General features: G+C 44.8%; 12 protein-coding genes across 12 annotated transcripts; 8 read left to right on the top strand and 4 right to left on the bottom strand.

Annotated features, from left to right (window-relative positions):
- Positions 1-17: 17 nt before the first annotated feature.
- On the top strand, positions 18-780 carry J056_000052 (mRNA turnover protein 4-like protein; the record flags this gene model as incomplete). Its single annotated transcript, XM_009267450.1, has 2 exons — positions 18-104; positions 160-780. 2 exons carry the CDS (start codon positions 18-20, stop codon positions 778-780), a joined length of 708 nt encoding a protein of 235 aa, XP_009265725.1.
- Positions 781-801: 21 nt separating this feature from the next.
- On the bottom strand, positions 802-1,504 carry J056_000051 (uncharacterized protein; the record flags this gene model as incomplete). The annotated part of the gene is made up of 2 exons (XM_009267449.1): positions 802-1,463; positions 1,498-1,504. The coding sequence occupies 2 exons, from the start codon at positions 1,502-1,504 to the stop codon at positions 802-804; spliced, it is 669 nt and encodes a 222-aa protein (XP_009265724.1).
- Positions 1,505-1,787: 283 nt separating this feature from the next.
- On the top strand, positions 1,788-2,413 carry J056_000050 (uncharacterized protein; the record flags this gene model as incomplete). The annotated part of the gene is made up of 2 exons (XM_009267448.1): positions 1,788-2,315; positions 2,360-2,413. The coding sequence occupies 2 exons, from the start codon at positions 1,788-1,790 to the stop codon at positions 2,411-2,413; spliced, it is 582 nt and encodes a 193-aa protein (XP_009265723.1).
- A 545-nt stretch (positions 2,414-2,958) lies between these two features.
- On the bottom strand, positions 2,959-6,012 carry J056_000049 (putative sulfite reductase flavoprotein component; the record flags this gene model as incomplete). Its single annotated transcript, XM_009267447.1, has 2 exons — positions 2,959-3,539; positions 3,585-6,012. The coding sequence occupies 2 exons, from the start codon at positions 6,010-6,012 to the stop codon at positions 2,959-2,961; spliced, it is 3,009 nt and encodes a 1,002-aa protein (XP_009265722.1).
- A 402-nt stretch (positions 6,013-6,414) lies between these two features.
- J056_000048 (uncharacterized protein) lies at positions 6,415-6,726 on the top strand (the record flags this gene model as incomplete). Its single annotated transcript, XM_009267446.1, has 1 exon — positions 6,415-6,726. One exon carries the CDS (start codon positions 6,415-6,417, stop codon positions 6,724-6,726), a length of 312 nt encoding a protein of 103 aa, XP_009265721.1.
- Positions 6,727-7,060: 334 nt separating this feature from the next.
- J056_000047 (Protein transport protein SEC61 subunit alpha) lies at positions 7,061-8,686 on the bottom strand (the record flags this gene model as incomplete). Its single annotated transcript, XM_009267445.1, has 5 exons — positions 7,061-8,139; positions 8,189-8,467; positions 8,517-8,550; positions 8,598-8,632; positions 8,677-8,686. 5 exons carry the CDS (start codon positions 8,684-8,686, stop codon positions 7,061-7,063), a joined length of 1,437 nt encoding a protein of 478 aa, XP_009265720.1.
- Positions 8,687-9,447: 761 nt separating this feature from the next.
- Positions 9,448-11,076, top strand: J056_000046 (Hexokinase; the record flags this gene model as incomplete). Its single annotated transcript, XM_009267444.1, has 2 exons — positions 9,448-9,468; positions 9,583-11,076. The coding sequence occupies 2 exons, from the start codon at positions 9,448-9,450 to the stop codon at positions 11,074-11,076; spliced, it is 1,515 nt and encodes a 504-aa protein (XP_009265719.1).
- Positions 11,077-11,211: 135 nt separating this feature from the next.
- On the top strand, positions 11,212-12,080 carry J056_000045 (Ribosome maturation protein SBDS; the record flags this gene model as incomplete). Its single annotated transcript, XM_009267443.1, has 4 exons — positions 11,212-11,239; positions 11,287-11,342; positions 11,393-11,436; positions 11,486-12,080. 4 exons carry the CDS (start codon positions 11,212-11,214, stop codon positions 12,078-12,080), a joined length of 723 nt encoding a protein of 240 aa, XP_009265718.1.
- Positions 12,081-12,101: 21 nt separating this feature from the next.
- On the bottom strand, positions 12,102-13,606 carry J056_000043 (uncharacterized protein; the record flags this gene model as incomplete). Its single annotated transcript, XM_009267441.1, has 2 exons — positions 12,102-13,137; positions 13,185-13,606. The coding sequence occupies 2 exons, from the start codon at positions 13,604-13,606 to the stop codon at positions 12,102-12,104; spliced, it is 1,458 nt and encodes a 485-aa protein (XP_009265716.1).
- A 37-nt stretch (positions 13,607-13,643) lies between these two features.
- Positions 13,644-15,739, top strand: J056_000042 (uncharacterized protein; the record flags this gene model as incomplete). Its single annotated transcript, XM_009267440.1, has 3 exons — positions 13,644-14,526; positions 14,574-15,322; positions 15,371-15,739. The coding sequence occupies 3 exons, from the start codon at positions 13,644-13,646 to the stop codon at positions 15,737-15,739; spliced, it is 2,001 nt and encodes a 666-aa protein (XP_009265715.1).
- A 136-nt stretch (positions 15,740-15,875) lies between these two features.
- On the top strand, positions 15,876-18,321 carry J056_000041 (putative DNA repair helicase ercc3; the record flags this gene model as incomplete). Its single annotated transcript, XM_009267439.1, has 3 exons — positions 15,876-16,113; positions 16,165-17,775; positions 17,825-18,321. The coding sequence occupies 3 exons, from the start codon at positions 15,876-15,878 to the stop codon at positions 18,319-18,321; spliced, it is 2,346 nt and encodes a 781-aa protein (XP_009265714.1).
- Positions 18,322-18,408: 87 nt separating this feature from the next.
- On the top strand, positions 18,409-19,646 carry J056_000040 (Calcium/calmodulin-dependent protein kinase type I; the record flags this gene model as incomplete). The annotated part of the gene is made up of 5 exons (XM_009267438.1): positions 18,409-18,439; positions 18,494-18,598; positions 18,643-18,756; positions 18,806-19,438; positions 19,483-19,646. The coding sequence occupies 5 exons, from the start codon at positions 18,409-18,411 to the stop codon at positions 19,644-19,646; spliced, it is 1,047 nt and encodes a 348-aa protein (XP_009265713.1).
- Positions 19,647-19,701: the final 55 nt, after the last annotated feature.

Genomic DNA, 19,701 nt, shown 5'->3' with positions numbered 1-19,701 from the left:
CACAGAAAATTTAAAAAATGCCAAAATCACGCAGGAATAAACTCGTTTCGCTCACAGAGACTGAGAAGAAGACTAGAGAGCACAAGGAGGCTCTGGTTGATCTGGTTGGTGTGGTTTCCCCGGGCTTGTACGGCGTACTGACACACTCAACTCGCGCAGATACGACAAGCGGCAGACGATAACAAATATTGCTGGATTATTGAGGCTGGTGATATGCGTAACTCCGGCTTGAAAGATGTTCGTGCGGCTTGGAAAGGCACCGGAAGGTTATTCTTCGGGAGGTTGAAAGTCATGGCATTAGCGCTAGGCACAACGCCGGAAACGTCTCACAAACCAGAACTTTACAGGCTTTCAGAGCTACTGACTGGCAGCGCTGGTTTGTTTTTTACTAATTGGGATGAGAAGGAGGTGAAGGAGTGGTTTGATGACTTTTCTAAGCCAGATTTTGCAAGAACTGGGAATGTAGCAACATCCACGGTGGAATTGGATGAAGGGCCAGTCATTCACAGACCAAGTGGTGACACTCTCCCTCACACCCTCGAACCAGCTCTGCGCAAACTTGGTCTGAGCACATCATTGTTAAAGGGTGTACCCACACTGCTCTCTCCTCACACAATATGCAAAGAGGGACAAACCCTCAGCGCAGAACAGGCTCAGATACTCAAACACCTCGGTATCATGATGTCTACATTCAAATTACAAGTCAAGGCGTACTGGAATGAAGGGAATGCTGGTGAAGGCGAAATACAAGTTTTAGATAAAGATGTGCAAATGTCGTAATAGTCTTAGCTAGTGAAAATTTTAATTTATTTCATCTTCTTGGTCTGATTTGAGGTACGAAGCTAAGTCATCCGCGAAGAATTCTGCTAGACTGTGACGCTCGTGGATGTTGTCGATTGAGCGAACTTTAGCTGATATAGTGTTTAGTTTTGAGAGAAGATGTGATAGATCGTCTTGGGAAGTGTTGAGTGGGTCAGAAGGATCACTGAGAATGTCATCAAAGTCGTCGTCGAATGGATTATCACTTTGAGCTATAACCTTTGAAGGTTTCATGGTGTTCTTCGAGGTGTCCTTTACGCTAGTATCGCCACTATTTTCGCCACTATTATCAGTCATCTGCATGCCATCCCACATAACAGTACTGAGTGAGTCATGTACCCTACTTAAACCACCTTGATCTGATGAATTTGGATCAATGAATTCAACTTGACGAGCGATAAAATGAGAATCCAAATCACTGTCAATATCGCTGAGAAGGCTTTGATTGCTAACTGAGTTTTTACTTTCATTACTCTCGCCAAAGCCTACAGCTAGTTTAACTTGGATTGAGTCGCTGTAGTTGTTTATACACTCGAGAGATTCATCGAGGTCATCAATGGGTAATGACGTATCGAATATTATAACGACAGCAGCGATATCATCCCAGTGAACTTCACTCAGCGCAAGTGTAGAATGAATCGACGCTTGAACATTGGCTGAGTAATATTTATTTTCAACGTGCCATATATTCTTAATTATATTTACTAGTAATTTATTAGAAAATCCCTGTTAGATTTGTAGACTGACGTTCTAATAAATCAATAGACAGATGGGGCTGATGAAGTAATAGCAAAGACATAAGGAGTATTCCTATTCAATTGGACTGGGACATAAAAACTAATTTAACCCAAATCATCTGATTAAATTCCTTTTTTGGGCATTCAATCGATAATGACGTGCCATTTCCTTTAGCCACCTTCATCCATTCATCGCCTACTCCGTTGCGATCATCACCCTTTTTTTCATCCATGACAGACAAATTACAGCGAGTGCAATCACAATCTAATAGAACTGAAGGTGGCAGTCCTATCCCTTCCCCTTCCCCTCCAACGCCTGGCTCAAGAATGGAGAGAAAGCCTTCATGGCACGAGAACGCGCTCTTTAGGCGCCCATCAATGCAAAATAGACCTTCATTAGCAATGTCCGTTTCTGATGTTTCAACTCCTGCCATTTCCTCTGGTCCTCCTTCTCCAACTGACGTTGATTTACTCACCATTGAAGAGGTTTTCTCTCATTGGCATGTTAGAGAGATTCTAGGCGCTGCTTTCACTTCGGTTGTTGAAGAAATGGATAAGCAGATCCCTCACGACGTCGACGCTAAAACTAAGAGAGAGACCATTCAGAAGCAGTCACAGAAGTACAGGGAGAGAGCTCTCGATCAACTCAAGGTTGTCGCTAGAACTAGAGGTGGTAATGCTGTTATTGGCGTTAAGCTCGAGTATTCTCCTTCTTTGGAAATGGATGGCCACAGATTCTATGAATGGGTTGCTAGCGGTGTAAGTAGTGTGTGTTACGATTATATTCTTCTAAATCTCCACAGACAGTCGTTACTCTCCAAAAACGCCCTCAATTCGCTCGTTTGGACAGCCGTTAAGTCAATTTCAACGCTAGACATCTTCTCTCTATGCCAGCATATCCAATTGTCTCTTTATTTTAAAACTTTTCATAAATGCATTCCCTGTTTTCATCTATGCATTGCAGTGTATTTGCACAATTTCCTACTCCCAGCCACTCCAATTCCATCGATCAATGTCATCGATATGTACCTCACCAGGGCGAAAACACTGTGCATCTACTCAGAATATTTCCACACACTCTCACAGCCACTAAGCCACTCTCCCCGGGCCTTTCCGATTGCTCGATATTTCTTTTTCACGACATTCGTGTTCTTGAGATCACGAGGCTGAACTCGGGTAGACTGGGAGATATTAAGATATTACGTTATTAAGGATATTACGATATTATTATGTCACGCTGTAATTCTGTATGTCGTCACTTTCAAACGTCTATCCGACGCGCTCGCAGTGCTTCCTGATCCGACATAGCCCATTTCCACATTTGTAACAAACACACACTGGATGTAATCCCCAGAAAGAAAATTCATTTTGACATTCTACTTAAAAGTAAAAGTAAATCCTCCTAGTACACCTCAAGAACATATCTCTCATGCTCCTTCATATCCTCGATAGCGTCTTCGGCCTCCTTGCGTGATTTGCCAGCAGCTTCGACGTAGCTGCCGCAGAGGGCCTCATAAACATCTGGAACTGGCCAAGTAGGACCACAGAGGAAGAAGCTACCCTCGTCTCCACCTTCCTCCTTAGAAGCCAGCATCTTGTGCAACATCTTCTTATCTTCGAGCATCTTGTGCTGGATGTACACCTTACCCTTGCCGTCACGCGAGAAAGCCAATCCCATATGTGTAATGACGCCATCGGCCATGTAAGCCTCTAGTTCCTCGCCGTACAGGTACTCTGCGGCTCTGTATCTGCTACCGAAGTAGTACAAGAGCGGTCCTACGTTGACGCCCTGCTCGCGTTGCCATGCGCGGTGTTGAATGAACGCCCTGAATGGCGCTGCTCCCGTACCCAGACCAGCCATAACGATAGGGGCATCGTCGCGCTCTGGCAGCTTCATCACTGATGGCTTGATAGATACCGCTACCTTGGTACCGACTGCGAGACCAGCCAAATAGCGCGTACATTGACCGTAGCGTGGTGAGCCTGTGTCTTTTGTTAATCGACAAAAAAAAACCTAATTGCACTCACCAGATGGTGTCTTCCACTCTACTGTCACAATTAGCAGATCTACCTGGTTACCGACTGCCGCATTCGAGGAGGCTATGGAGTAGTGGCGTGGGTGGATCTCGCCGATCATGTGCAATAACTCGGAAGCTGGTGGGCGTGCCGATGGGAACATCTTCAACACATCAGCGTATGTGAGTGTGTCAATTTCAGACATCTTCTTGAAGGTCGATGATCCTTCAGCTGAGCTAATGAAACGCAATGTGCGCTGCTCTTCTCTACTCGAAGCATACTCCTCAAGAGCGCCGAAGAATGACTTTGGTGGCTTACCAAAGATATCGACATCTTGTTGGAATACTTGGAAAACAGTCCTAGACTCTACTCTGCCATTGTCATGTTCGACAGAAATCACTCCATCTGCTGGGAGACCATACCACTGCAAGAAGTCCTTCACTTCACTCTCATCGTTGTGTCCATAGATACCCAAAGCCTCACCAATCTCGTACTTCAAGTCTGTTCCGTTCGTATCGAATGAAATATGGAAAACATTTCTGTCGTAGTCATCTGGAGTGAGTCTGCGGTTTTCCTGGACAGTGATGAGATGTGTGTCCTCTGGGATCGATGGTTTGAGAGTTGCGAGTGGTCTTTCGTACTCCGATGCACCAGTTGTAAAAGATTCGTTGAACATCAATTGCCATGCTGGCTCTACCCAACTTCCTTTAATTGCATGAACCTTGCTGTTGAGATTCTCGTCCTGAGTGCCGACTGCGACTGGAGATAATCCATTAAAGCTGATACCAACTATTCTCGAGTCAGGTTTGATCTCCTTGCCGGGTTGCACAGCTAACCAAGACGCTTTATCGACGACGGACTCATACAATGACTCCTCCGTGTGTGTGATAATGGTGTCTATCTTTTGCAACGCTGGAAGGAAGTTTTTGAGCAAGCCCTTGACGCTTGTTGGCAACCTTGGGACTGAAGATGTGAAGAGGAGCAAGAAGGCAACGAGAAGCGCGACAGATTGGTGATCTTCTGAGATTGCAACAGAGTCAACAACCCATAATCTCAATCTCTTCTCGATAACAGTCTGCTTGTCGGCATATGAAAGCTTCGCTGGAACCTCCTCGGGTGTCTGAAGTGGGCCATCGAGTAAAACAATACCACCATCCTTCACATACTTGAACACATTCGTTTGCTTCAAAGATGCAATATTCACGCTGAGGAAGTCAACTGAAGATTCGACAGGAAGTGCAAGTGCTGCGCCTGAGTCTTGTTTGCCAATCTTTAAATGAGACAATGACAATCCGGTCTGACCGATGAAGTGATCGTATGCAGTTTGAACTTTGGTTGAAAGGTTCTTGTTTTGAGCAAAGAGACAACCAACTAAATCAGCAGTAAGTTGGTTTGGTTGCTCAACAAACACGCATGACTTAGATTGATCTTGAGGAACAGCAGCGGTGAATGGTGCAGGGTCGCTGAAAGCATTAACCTTGATTTTACGTTGAGCGGTGAAAACGGCAGATACAACGTCATTCAAGAGTACTCCCTGTGCCCTTTCATCGTTGTAGACCAATAAATTTTCAATCGAGGCTGGAATGCTCTCGCTAAGAGCCTTCAAGTTGGTTGGACGAAGTTTGTGAATGACCAACAAACCATACGACTTGTCTAAGCCAGCAATTAAGGCGTTAGAGATATCAGACCCAGGCACGACCAGAGCTTTTGTGACAGGTTCTGAGCTGTGGAATGTGACAGCAGCTCCTGAGGACGGCTTGATGTTGCGAAGACTAGACTTCTCTCTAGCAGCGTAAATACCATCAAATGCGTGGATGACGTTTCCAGGCAAATCATAAGCGAGTTGGGAGTTAAGAACAACTTCCTCGGCGCTTGCTGATAACAAGATAGTGTAGTTTTCGAGTTGGTGTGCAGCGTCCAAAATGGTTGAAATACCGCTTCTTATGTTAAGATCAGCGTCTCTATCGTAACTGTTGACTTGTAACACCAATTTTGACTTCTCAGAGTAAGATTTCAAAGCTGGGATGAAATTGGTGAGTGATTGGCTGTTGATGAGAACTGAAATGGTTCCAACTTGGCTGGCTCTTGAATAACCAGCGATCGCAGCGCCTGAGCCTTGTCTATCCTGCATAAACTTTACACGATCGTCATTGAGATCCTCACCGAAGCCGTCAAACTTGGCAGAATCGTAGACAAAGATGGTGTTGGACTTTTCAGACACAGCACGCTGTACAGCGACGATTGGAGACCTCAGTGAGGCTGAAGGCTCTTCCTTGTCGATTGGAGTGGAAGTTGGCCTCGATCTATCGGAATCGTTGGGAGTTGCTATACCTGAGTCTATAATTGGCATGCTTTCAAATTTCTGTCTTGTTTCGTTGACCGAATGGGCTAAAGTAGAAGGACCTTCGGAGCTTATTGGCGGATTGAGAGATCCTGGCATATTCTGCAGTGAGCCGATGTTCAGTGGGTTAATATATATCTCCATCGCCACTCACTCAAAAGTCCGAGATGACCGTGTTATGAAGAGGAATCACGACAGCGTTAGCGAGAATATTATTTTCAGTAGCGGTATCTTAAATATCTTTTTCAAATGTTTGTGGGTTATCAGTGTGGCTCTGTAGAGATTTATTGCATTCATCTCCCGCTTATATGCTTTGACTTAGTCGATCTCATCCGCCACCGTTATAAGTCCGAAGAGATGGCCATGTATATTGGCAACGGTAACAAAATATCTCAAGCATGTTAGCCTCATTCTCTACTCTCTGTTTGGTCTTCTCGGTGTTCTTGGTCTCCTGTATGCACAGCCCTGCAAGTCTGCAAATGAAACTTTGTGAATAATGCAATGGGCATAATAGAGGAAAAGAGTTTGAAAGATATGGAAATAATTCAGCTGCCGAGAGAAGCGAAACGCCTCCACCGGAATATCGGCTTGAACAGCTTGAGTAAGCCGAGCAAATCCAGAGTTACAAAAGCTTTAGAAACTCACTGGGCAGCGCATTTAAGCGCAAATTCCCTAATCACCTTCAGTCTCCCCAGCAAGCGCCTTTTAAACCTCACGAGCTCAACAACTAGAACTTGCTTTAGACTCGCCTCTACTGCTATTGGTGGTGTACTTGCTCTGCCAGGCACTGCTATCGACGCCACTCGCAAATAGAGAAGCCGAACAAAGCCAACGGAGAATACCACAGAAATATCTCGTCTGGCTCCTCAACACTGTCTAACTCAACATCAACTTCGATGAGAACCAAAGGGAATTTCACAGCAAACATCATAAAGCACGTAGTGGCCTCAGACGCACACTAAGAGATAAGACACGATACTCAAGACGTACAAGTAAAGGGAAAGGAGAGCATGACTTTTTATTCAATCTTTCGTTTAAGTGAGCTAAATATTCAGAAATGTATGCTATATACGCCAATACTTTATTTGTATATCCCCTTTTTTCACGTATTAAGAATGAAATTGATTAATTACTTTTCCTACGTCAATTACCCAATCATATCACCCATCGAAGCCATCTCCGGACTAAGATTCTCCCTCGAAGAGATTTCAAAGTATGAGTAGATGATGGTAGTGGCGAGAAGAATACCAGTGCCTGAACCAAAAGCACCGATCAAGTCGGCAACGACGGAAAGAGCACCGATAGTAGCACCACCGAAAGCAGCAGCCGTTGGAATAACTCTCTTAAGCTCCTTGTACATCGATCCTTCTCTGTGACCAGCCATAACCATTTGTTGGTCCTTCAACTGCTTAGCAACTTCTCTTGGACCTGAACCTGAAACTTCGATCCATGTCTTGGAGAAGATGGCACAAACAGAGAGCATGAACGCAACGTAAATGGCTGTGTGGAATGGGTCAACTAACGCCGCATGCAGTGTGTGTGGTGGTGACATATAGTAAGCGATACCAGAAGTAGCGAATAGTTGTGGTGACTCCTCCAATGGTTCCCAAATACCGATAAGCTTCACAAGGAGGTTATCAGGGAATCTGCTGTAGAGCATTTGAGAAATGATAAAAACGTTTGAGCTAAGTGCAGATTCTAACATGATTGGCATGTTAGATGTGTAGAATAACTTGACTGGGTATGTTCCACGTTGGCCTCTAAATCTGTTGGATTTTACCGGAATCTCAATTCTGAATCCTTGCAAGTAGATGACGGCAGCAAATATTGCGAGAGTAGCCAACAAGTTTGAGACATTTGGAAGTCTGTCTCTGTAGAAGGCTTCTTTGAGTGCTCTAGTCTTGTCATTCCAGGTAAAGAGGAGGTGGACGAGAGCAAGCAAAGCACCCTCAAACTCTGGACCACGGCCCGTGTTGATTGTCGTTGGTGAGAAAGCTTTCCAGACGATAGATTCACATATGTTGGTGGCAATAAAGAGAGAAATACCAGAGCCAAGACCGTAACCCTTTTGAAGCAACTCATCGAGAAGAATGACAATCAGAGCAGCAGCAACAAGTTGTACGACCAAAAGCAAGCAGACACCGGCACCGAGGTCAGATGGCTGGCCGTACAAGCCAGTCAAGACGTATACGGTTGCTTGACCGAGAGATATGATCAACGCGAATACTTTTTGGTGGCTGGTAAGCGACGTGTCGGGCGGAGACAGCAGACTAACATTTTTGAGCGGCGCCAAACAAGGCTCTGTCTTCCTTAAGAGAGAAATCAACATCAATCAAGTTAGCGCCTGCCAATAACTGCATAATCATTCCAGAGGTAACGATTGGAGAGATACCGAGTTCCATAAGAGTACCACGATTTGAGGCCAGGATAACTCTCATCCAATATAAAGGATCAGAGCTATCACTGGACACGATACCATAAAGCGGAACCTGTGAGCAAACCAAGAAAATAAGAAGCGTGACTGCTGTCCAGGCTACTTTCTGGTTGAAAGGGACTGTGTGGGAGGACTGTTAGGGGAATCTGTGCTGTAACGCCAATCCCACCTTTGCGCTCTGGGGCAGAAACTTCAGGGAGAATCTGTGAGCTGTGTGAGTCGTGTTCCCCAATCATCCAAGATAGCACACCTGCTGGAACGGTTTAACGAGTTGAAGGAAACGGACTGTAGATGTGTCAGTGATATATAACACTCTGAAGCCAACTCACACGACGACATTGCCGCTGATGCTAGTACTTGTCCAAGAAGTAGCGCCAGCACAGAATCACAAAAATGTAAAACCAGACAAGGATATTTGGTGTGGATGGATATATGGTAAAGCGATGTATATGATGGCATCTGAAATCTTCAAGTAGCCTCTTTCTGCGCAGATGTTCAGCTGTGTTGCGGTTAGCTCAACCGAGTGGAAAGATGGAGTTTCTGGGGAGTGATGGGATTCTTATATGGCATTATCATTTCGAGCATCTCAAAGGCCGTAAGACTTCGGCTGCTTTTGTTTTTTTTTTTTTGCTCAAAGGAACGCGAATTATGCCCTTAAGCTGGCACATGCCCAGGACCGATCCAATGCGAGCGCATAAAGCGCGAAATCGTCCACAGGCAGTGCAAGCAGTGATAACTCAGCTTTGGCCGCTTCCAAAAACTAGAAAAGCATACGCCAATGCCTGGCGTCAACATGAGTGTCTTGCAGATTAACCAACACGTTTATCGATGTATAAGTTCCCGGACAGAGCTCCCTTTGAAGCTAGCGATTTTCTTTATTCCCTATGACCTCTCAAGGCTTCTAACTCTGTCCAATTGGTGTGTTCCTTGGAATAGAAAATTTGTACCTACATGAGTAGCAAATATTGGCAGATATAGACGCTGTTATTTTCAAAGTATATTCTGCATTTTCTGAACAACCGAAAACTCGATTCCGCGGAGTTTGCTGATCGTCATGACCCTTAAAGCCGCGCTTGGTTTACAACTTTCAACACTGCAGAATGTCTGTTAGCTCACAAAACGTGAGTATGAGTAATAATAGACTGTGATTTTACCTGTGTCGATCGATATCCAAATCGATATCGTTGCACACTCCAATCCAGTCATTTCCACGCCCCACTGACACACCTCTACAGAACCAAAGACGCTCTTCAACTAGCGTACCAAGGAAGGAAGTTGCTTCTGCGATCCTCGGTACAACCACAGCATCACACACCCGCTCAAATGAAACTGGCGACATTCCACACGCCATCCCTGCAGAATTAGAAGACCACTACCAAGGCTTGGTCGAGCAGCTTAGCATTTCTCCTGCTCGTCTTCGCTTGATCACAAACGCCTTTGTAAAGACACTGAGAAAAGGCTTGGGAGAGCCTGAACAGACTGTGCCTATGATTCCAACATACGTGTTTGGTTATCCAACTGGCGAAGAGAAGGGTGACTTTATCGCCTTGGATCTCGGTGGCACAAATCTTCGTGTTTGTCACGTACAATTGAAGGGTGCTGGAAAATTCGAAGTTACTCAATCCAAGTACCGTTTGACCGAGGAACAGAAGCAAGAAGATGGTGCTTCTTTGTTCGACTTTTGTGCTCAGTGTCTCATGACTTTCTTAAATGACCACTTCCCTAATGGCACTCCAGAGGGCATGGCTTTAGGTTTCACTTTCTCTTACCCAACCCTCCAAGACCGTATTGACCAGGGTGTTCTCGTTAGATGGACAAAGGGCTTCGGAAACCCAGGCGTTGAAGGAAAGGATGTTAGCGAGCTTTTCAACCAGTCACTCCAAAAGGTCAAGTGCCCCCTTACCGTCACTGCCATTATCAACGACACTACCGGTACTATGATTGCATCGAGGTACACCCACCCTAACACACGCATTGGTTTGATCTTGGGTACTGGTTGTAACGCTGCTTACATGGACAAGATGCACAATATCACCAAGCTCAAAATCGACGGTTGTCCAGCGGATGAAAGAATGGCTATCAACTGTGAATACGGTGCCTTTGACTCATTCGACCACAAGCACCTTCCACGCACCAAGTACGACGAAGTTATCGATCTTACCTCCAACAAGCCACACGAGCAAGCTTACGAGAAGATGATTGCTGGTCTCTACCTTGGTGAAGTATTCAGATTGATTCTCTGTGAAATGATCGATGAGGGTGTCATTTTCCTTGGTCAAGACACTTACAAGATTGAGAAGCCATTCGTATTCCAAACAGCCTTCTTGTCATTGATGGAGACTGATTCAACTGACGAGCAATTACTTAGTGCAGGATTGTTTGTTCACTTCTTTGACCTCAACACCACCCAAGAGGAGCGTCACTTCTTCAAAAAGATGGCTGAGTTGATCGGTGTGCGTGCAGCAAGACTCTCTGCTTGTGGTATTGCTGCCATTGTTCAGCACAAGGGTATAGAAGAAGACGGTTGTGATGTCGCCGTCGATGGATCTCTCTACGAAAAGTACCCTGGCTATTCCGAAAAGATGCACAATGCATTGGTCGACATTCTCGGTGAAAATGGTAAAAAGATTGTCTCTAGACACGCTGAAGATGGTTCTGGTGTCGGTTGTGCTATTATTGCCGCTATGACCAAGGCTAGAAAGGATGCTGGAAAATTTGCAAACTTCTAGAGTCCTCATGCAACGATAATAAATTAAACACTGGCTCTAACCTATGAATTGCGCTTTTTGTTTTTACACGATAGATGGAAGCTATGATGAATGTATATGTGTTTTTGCTCAGCTTATAATTGAACGTCATCCCGGATGCCCATTAATCAGCCATCGAATCAGAGTGAGGTGGATGTGACGTATATAGAGCTACAGCTCACACATATCTAGTCAAGCTCACAAATGTCTCTATCGTGCGTCTCAAGAAGGCCGGTAAAAGATTTGAAGTGAGTTTGGACACAGTTTCTGACTTTAAGACTAAATGACGGCATTTTAGATAGCTTGCTACAAGAACAAAGTTGGTGAATGGAGAAATGGCTCGTGGGTACATGTGTACCCACGAAACACTGATAATCTCACAACACAACAGCGAAAGCGATATCGATAATGTCGTGCAGATATCTTCTGTATTCACGAACGTGTCCAAAGGTGCAGTATGCAATAACGACGAGCTTCAGAAAGCTTTTGGTACATCCGATAACGATGAAATAATCAAACAAATTCTCAAGAAAGGCGAGCTGCAAGTCGGTGAGAAGGAGCGCGGACATGATTTGTCCAATAAGTGGAGAGAGATCGCAACAATCGTAGCAGAGCGCTGTGTCGATCCATCGAGCGGCAGACCAGTCACAGTGTCAATGGTAGAGAAGGCCATGCACGATATCCACTACAGCGTGAATGCCAACAAAAACGCAAAGTCACAGAGTGGTGAAGTTATCAAGCAGATACAGGATAAAGGTGTTCTCCCACTCGCCAGAGCTCAGATGAGGGTGCGCATAACCTGTGCCTCGAAACAAGGCAAGAACGTTAAGGATAAGATTAGCGACTTTATAAATAAAGTTGAGGTCGAGGATTGGAGCGATGAGTGGGAGTATATTTGTCTTATCGATCCATCTTCGTTCAAAACACTCAACGATCTCAAACTGAATGCACGCGTTGAAGTATTAGAAAATAGTGTGAAAGCTTAATGAGTCTATGCATGTTTCTATCTATTTGTTCGATTTTCTATCAGATTTTTCTAGCAGTTGCTCCGAGAGCGATCGCGGCTCTACCAACCAGAATGTCGCCAGTGAGCTGTTGTTGTTGACATGCGTATGCCATCCTTGCACTAAAGCCTTAATTGATTGCCGATTCGAGGTGAGTGTCGTCCAGCCCCTCTCTAATCCTGCTATTACAGTGCGAAGTGTATGAGGTGTCAACTTACCCGCTGATCCCATGTTGCCGTCTGAGTTGAGCGCCTTGTGAGCTCTCCTTAGCACAAAATCATCAAAGCTGGCTGTAGGGACATCATCACCAGAGTCGTTGATAATCTTCACGGGTAGTCCGCCCATCTGATTGCTAAAGTATCTGCTACCATCCCAAAAGCTATCGTTGCCTCCTTCAAAGATGCTTTCTAGTCTGAGCTTTTCGGTAGCTCCTCCGATTTTGTCAAGTATGCTGTATGTGCGATCTTTGTTCTCTTGTGTAGTCCAGAATTGTAATGTTTCAGTATCACACGTCTCCTTAATCAAATCAAACAATGCACATACGCCAGACTCTTGGTATAGCTGATTGGAGATGGCTCTGATGTGTTCAGTGGCATTGTTGGGCTTGAGAGAGGCCTCTGCGGGATTGTAGATATGAGTAGTGATTGATGTAAATGCTATGAGTATCGATACGTCTAAATTGATATTGGTAGTTGGTTTCAACGCCACTCTAGGCTGCTTTTGTGAAACTTTTAGGTCGTATGTTGGTATACCGAAATGCACCTGAATTCCATAGAGATTTAGAGTTTCTAGCTGACCCTTTATCCTCGAATCCGATTCGGCTACTTCCTCTCGCGATAGACGCGTCAAATAGAGATGTATGTCTGGTCGCTGATCATGAATTATAAACTTGATAGAGGCCGCAGATAGCTCATGGCCTATTTTCAGTAGCGATGGAACTGGCATTGGCTGATCAACATGACTATCGCTGTCGTCGTCTGATGACGTTATTAGAGAGTCCATTTCAGCCAATTCTGCAAGGATTGAAGAAAGCTTTATGCTTGTTGGTATTGTTAGGTTGGTATTGGATAGAACAGAGCCACCTACTTGGACAAACGTATCCAAGATCTTCCTGCATCCGCGACAATATCGACCTTGACTGATTTTGGCTTGCCTTTCTGGCCTTCACGCTTTGGAAGGATGAAGTATTTGTTGACTGCAGTGATTGGGTGCTTCGACACCGCTGGATTGATCAGAGCCATCCAGCAAGTCCAGTGAGCGATGAGGTTTGACGAGATTAGTGGCTCGTCACCATCTGTGCACTGTAGCATTGCCTCCGTAGCCTCAATATCAGATTTTAACAACATGCGCCAACGATGAAATCCCTCTATTCCCGAACACGTCCAGTCGTTAGGAACATTGAGCCAGTTGTCAATAACGAGAAGCCTGTCATCGTTGCTGCTAAACAGATCTGACTTGTCAAATATTTCTCTGTATATTCGCAAGCTCTCGTTTATGGAAGAAGGCATGCACGCACCATAACATTCATCTTGATCAACAGCACCGATGACGGAAAATGGAAAATATTCGCACGTAGAAGCTCAGATATCTTCAGATGCAGAGGAAGCTGAAGATATTGCTACAGACGACGAGGACGATCTCCCCTCTGAATCCTCTCCACTTCTCCACGACTCAAAATTGGTGACCAAGCCACGCAGGCCATCAACGTGGGCGATAATTATTTGGTCAGCGTCCCTGGTACTTTGCTTTTTAACCCTCCTCTTTGTCCTCCTTTTCAAATGCGATTCTGATCCTTTGGCTGGTCGTCAGTCCGCCATCCCATTGAGCGATAGCGCGATTCGCAACTCAATTGCCTTTGAAATACCTTCTGATGTGGAATTTGAACAGGATGCACCCATCGTACTCAAGACTTCTGTCCCATTTGGACTCGATTTCGATCAGGCGTTGGGCGTTGACGGATTGGGTCCAGGCGGTATTGTGGATCCTAAAGGTGGGCCTCTGCAGCGCTGGAGACTCTCTATAGGTAGATTCCTTTCCAAAGCCGTTAGCCCGCTCGACGTCGTAGTCAATCATCCAATCACTGTAGAAGCTAGATCGTCTAATGAGACAGTACAGCTCTTCAACATTACCCTATTAGACTCTATGAGCGTTCCTATTATGCCTGGTTTGCAGCATTCTAACAGTCGTCTCTCTCATCCAGACGATTGGTTGAAAGGTGTTGATTTGAGAGCGTCGATCACGCCAGTCAGCGGCACCGACTTTGATTTGGAAGGGTTACAGTCGTTCTTTGAGCATGTTTGGGTTGCAGAGAAGGGTGTGATGGATGTTTCTGTTATTATCCCACAAGTTGAAGTGCATATCTGGAATAAAAGTGCATTGCATACTCATTTCCAAAAGAATAACATTACTGTTCAAGAGACCTTGTCTAGTGGGTGTTAAGTCTCCTAATCATACTCTGTCTAACACCCAAAACAGTACCAAATCTTTCACCATGGCCAAAGCCCGGTACACCCATCGATGAAACATACTCCGAAATGCTCAATCTCTTTAACCTTGCACAGCTAGATGTCGCTACCCACAACAGTTCCGATGATAAGGAACAACTCGATGTAGACGCTAGTGCATCACTTCCATTGCCTCAATTAGACATATTGAAAGCACTAAAGAGCGTAGTATTTCCATATGAAATACCAGTAGATGCAGTGCTCCCTCTCAAGGAAGAAGAGGGTGGTGGCAGCTTGTCCTTAGCTACAGTCACAACAAAACCAATCGAGGTGTCAGATGATGAGCTGAGTTTCGGTGCAAAAGCTACAACGAACCTGCATTGGAAGACCTTCAAGAACACTTCAGATAATTTGTCCACCATAAAGACTGCTTTGAGTCGGTTTTTGAGTGATTTCCTCAACAACGCACCCACTCCATTCAAGATTACAGGAGGTGCAGCTAGAAAAAATACTCCGTCGTGGCTTAAGCAAGTTCTCAAGAATTTTGAGTACAACTTTGACTTACCAGGTGTACCGCCTATGCCTGATATCGTAAGGAATGTGCACATGGAGAACCTGAGTGTACACAGAAAAAGTGGATTTCCTTGGCCGAATCCCTTCCCTGGTCAGCCAGGAGGTCCTGGACAGGTATTGGTCAGCGGAACACTCATTGCTGACATAGCATTGCCCGATCAGTTGCGGTCATTGCCTATAAACGTCAACAGCATTTTACCATATCTGGTGGGTTTGTTAGCTCTTTCTTTGGAACACAACACTAACAACTTTTAGATAATATACAATGGAGCACCTCCACCGCTCAATTCAACGCAGTCAGAATCATACCCACGCAACGCATTCGCCATATTTCATCCAGATGAAGCATTTGATGCATTTACAGAATTTGCCAATGATCCAGACAATGTTGATGCACCACAGGTGACTCGCCTGTACGCAGAAGTGCGTGATGCGCCTATCAAGTTGATCGAAGGCAGGGACTCAGTGTTCCGATCATTTATGGGCAAGATGCTGTTTGGAAAGGCGATGGCAGGTGTGGATGGTGATGCTACTGTCAACGGAGGACTGAAGGCTATCGAAGATTTCGACAGCATTGATATCAAAGACATACGAGTGAATGGCGAGTTCAAAGCTTCTGGGTGAGAGGTATGAGACAAAAGACAGAACACTAAAGAATTGCGCCTTGTATTAGTAAAAGACAAGAATTTCCATGAATTTGTAATTGTAAACATTTATATCCTCCTTTATCTCCTTTCGCCTAAACAACCATCTTATCCGAATGGCAGATGGCATAAATCAGGATTATTTATTCGGTAGCCACGATTACGGTGATCTGCCACTCAAGCCAGATCACCCGAATCGTCCACTTTGGGTGTCGCCAGAGGATGGTCATATCATATTAGAGGGATTCTCGCCTATCGCTGAACAAGCACAGGACTTCTTGGTAGCGATTTCAGAGCCAGTCAGTAGAACAAGCCTTATGGAGGAGTACAAGATTACGCCCTACTCGTTGTACGGTGAGTTGTACTTGGTGGCACCAGCGTATGACTAATCACACGCATGCACAGCGGCCGTATCTGTTGGATTGGAAACAGACGATATCATTGAAGTTCTTAACAGACTCTCGAAAGTGCCTGTACCTGCCTCTATCGTTTCCTTTATCAAGGAGTGTACAATGTCATACGGTAAAGTTAAGCTGGTACTTAAGCACAACAGGTATTTCGTTGAATCTGCCCACGCCGATACGCTGCAGATGCTGCTCCGTGATCAGATTATCAAGAATGCTCGTGTCGACTCGAATTCGCACATCGAAACCAGCTCCGCACCCACTAAAGGCGATTTAGTCATTCCTGGTACAAAAGAAGCTCAAGGTACAAACAATCAGAGTGGTCAGCCTAATCAGCCTAATCAACCTGATCCTCCTCCTGAAAACACCACAAACGAAGGCGAGCAGCAAAACAAACCAGACGATAAGAAAAAGAACACTGGCGACGAATACTTTACCGCTCTGATAGATATTGAGAAACAGGATGAGATGGAAGACGACGAAGAAGTCCACTCCTTTGAGATCAAGTCGGATGAAATCGAAACCGTCAAGAGAAGGTGTAACGAGTTGGAGTATCCAATGTTGGAAGAATATGACTTTCACAATGACACACGCAACCCTAATCTTGATATTGATTTGAAGCCTGTGACAGTTATTAGACCGTATCAAGAAAAGTCATTGAGTAAGATGTTTGGTAACGGCAGAGCTAGATCCGGTATCATCGTTTTGCCTTGTGGTGCTGGTAAGACGCTTGTTGGTATTACAGCTGCGTGTACAATCAAGAAGTCTATATTAGTTCTCTGTACGTCCTCCGTATCCGTTATGCAGTGGAAACAGCAATTCATGCAGTGGTCCAACGTAAATGACAGCCAGATATCAGTATTCACTGCTGACCAGAAGGAGAAGTTTGGTGGCGATAGCGGTATTGTTGTCTCAACTTACTCAATGGTAGCTAATACTCGCAATCGTTCACATGAGTCGCAGAAAATGATGGACTTCCTTACTTCACGCGAATGGGGATTTATTTTGTTGGATGAAGTGCATGTTGTGCCTGCTGCCATGTTTAGAAGAGTCGTTACAACAATAAAGGCGCATTCCAAGTTGGGTCTGACGGCTACGCTTGTCAGAGAGGACGATAAGATTGACGATCTTAACTTCCTCATCGGACCGAAGCTCTACGAAGCAAATTGGATGGACTTGGCCGCCAAAGGCCACATCGCCAATGTTCAATGTGCTGAAGTGTGGTGTCCAATGGTCCCATGTTTCTACCGAGAGTATCTCAGAGAAAAGAGCAGAAAGCGGATGTTGCTTTATTCGATGAATCCTCACAAGTTCCAGGCTTGTCAATTCCTCATTGATTTCCATGAAGACAGGGGCGACAAAATTATCGTGTTTAGTGACTGCGTCTATAGTCTTGAACAGTACGCTCGTAAGCTGAAAAAACCATATATTCACGGAGGTACTTCTCAAGTAGAGAGAATGAGAGTTTTACAGAGATTCCAATTCGATAGCAACGTCAACACTATCTTCTTGTCGAAAGTCGGCGATACGTCGATTGATTTACCTGAGGCTACATGCCTGATTCAAATCAGTAGTCACTTTGGATCTCGTAGACAAGAAGCTCAGAGATTAGGTGGGTTTGACCGATGATAGGAAGTACTCAAATTAAATTTTCCTAATAGGTCGTATTCTGCGTGCCAAGCGTCGTAACGATGAGGGGTTCAACGCTTTCTTCTACTCGCTGGTATCGACAGATACGCAAGAAATGTTTTATTCAACAAAGAGACAGGGTTTCTTGGTAGACCAGGGTTATGCGTTTAAGGTGATAACGCACCTGTTCGGTATTGAAAGGTTACCAGAACTGGTATACAGATCTGAGAAAGAGCAGATTGAGCTACTCGAGTCTGTACTACTTGCCAATGAATCAGCAGCAGACATAGGATCCGACATTAAGGCTTCAGAAGATGACCTGGCTGGTACAATACACGGAGTGACTAAGCGTATGACGGGATCAACATCAGCTCTGGCTGGTGGCCAAGCCATGTCGTATATCGAAAAGAATAAGTCTGCAAACAAACAGATTACTAAGGATTCGAGACACTCTTTGTTTAAAAAGCGCGACAAGGACGCGGCGGACAGAGCTAAGAAGAAAAAACAGAGACTAGCCGGAGAGGCTTAGACTTTTATGAAGATGAATGTTGTATTTTTTAATTTTATTTATTTCGCTGAATTTGTGGGGGCCCTCTTTGTGCTGATTTGAACAATCATGACGCTCCAGCAATGTCAATATAAAACTGGTAAATGATTTTGCTCATGACGTTGTTGTATATACTTAAACAGGGCTTGATAAGGCGAGGTACTGGGATCAGGTACCTATTCATCGGTGAAGCTGGCGATACACAATGAAACAGGTGTTAAATACGCTGTGAAGGTGATAAACAAGAAAATGATGGAAGGTGAGTTGGTAGTGAAGGTCTCCGGCTTTTCTGAGTGAATTTAGGCCGTGAGGATCTCATACGAAATGAGATAGAAGTGCTCAAGAGGGCATCGACTGGACACAGCAATATCGTCAGGCTAATCGATTACTTTGAAACGATGAACAATCTTTACCTCGGTTCGTCTTGCGTTCTTAGCTGAGGCGGTGTCACTCACGCAGTCCACAGTCATGGATTTGTGTACAGGTGGTGAATTATTCGACAAGATTTGCCAGCGAGGTCATTTCTTCGAAAAAGATGCCAAAGACATCGTCGGCGTGATAAGTGATTCAGTCAGGTATCTCCACAGTGTAGGCATTGTTCATCGCGATCTTAAGCCTGAGAATCTTCTCTTTCGGGATAACAATTCCTCAGCTTCTGATCTTTGTGTTGCAGACTTTGGGCTGTCCAAGATAATAGAGTCGGGAAAATTTACCCAGTTGTATCATATATGCGGTACAGTTGGTTATATGGCACCTGAAGTATTCAAGAAAACTGGACATGGGTTTCCTGTGGATATTTGGGCTATAGGTGTCATTACTTTCTTCTTGCTAAGTGGGACAACTCCTTTCGATAGGAACAGCAAACAAAAGGATGAAATTAATGCTATTATCGATGGTAATTATAATTTCGAGCCTGCAGAGTGCTGGAATGCGGTATCAGATACCGCTAAAGACTTCATTAGAGGGTGCATGAATGCAGATCCAGATCAGAGATTCACCGCACAGCAAGTAATAGATCATCCATGGCTCAAAGGATTGGGTGATAAGGATGAAGACTTGCTGCCGAATGTCAGACGAGCATTCGATGCTAAGAGGAGCTGTAAGTGGATATATTAAGGCGTGTGCCTTGTTAACGAATGATAGTCCGTGCGGCTGTACGCTCGGTGCAATGGATCAACAGGCTCAAGACTATATCTGTGGATACTTCCGATGAAGAAAAGGAGGAGTATAGGCAGCAAGTGTTTGCACTGCAGCAGGAGGCTGAGAAAGAAGTACTAGGACCAGAGTCACAAGTAACGATCCATTAGGGCTGATTTGAATGCTTTTATTGCTTTATCATACACACAACCCAAATACCCCTTA

This window comes from Wallemia ichthyophaga (genome assembly GCF_000400465.1).
Source record: "Wallemia ichthyophaga EXF-994 unplaced genomic scaffold scaffold1, whole genome shotgun sequence".
Classification (NCBI taxonomy): Eukaryota; Fungi; Basidiomycota; class Wallemiomycetes; order Wallemiales; family Wallemiaceae; genus Wallemia; species Wallemia ichthyophaga.
Note: the sequence above shows the minus strand (reverse complement) of the source record. Positions and strands in the feature narration are given on the sequence as shown.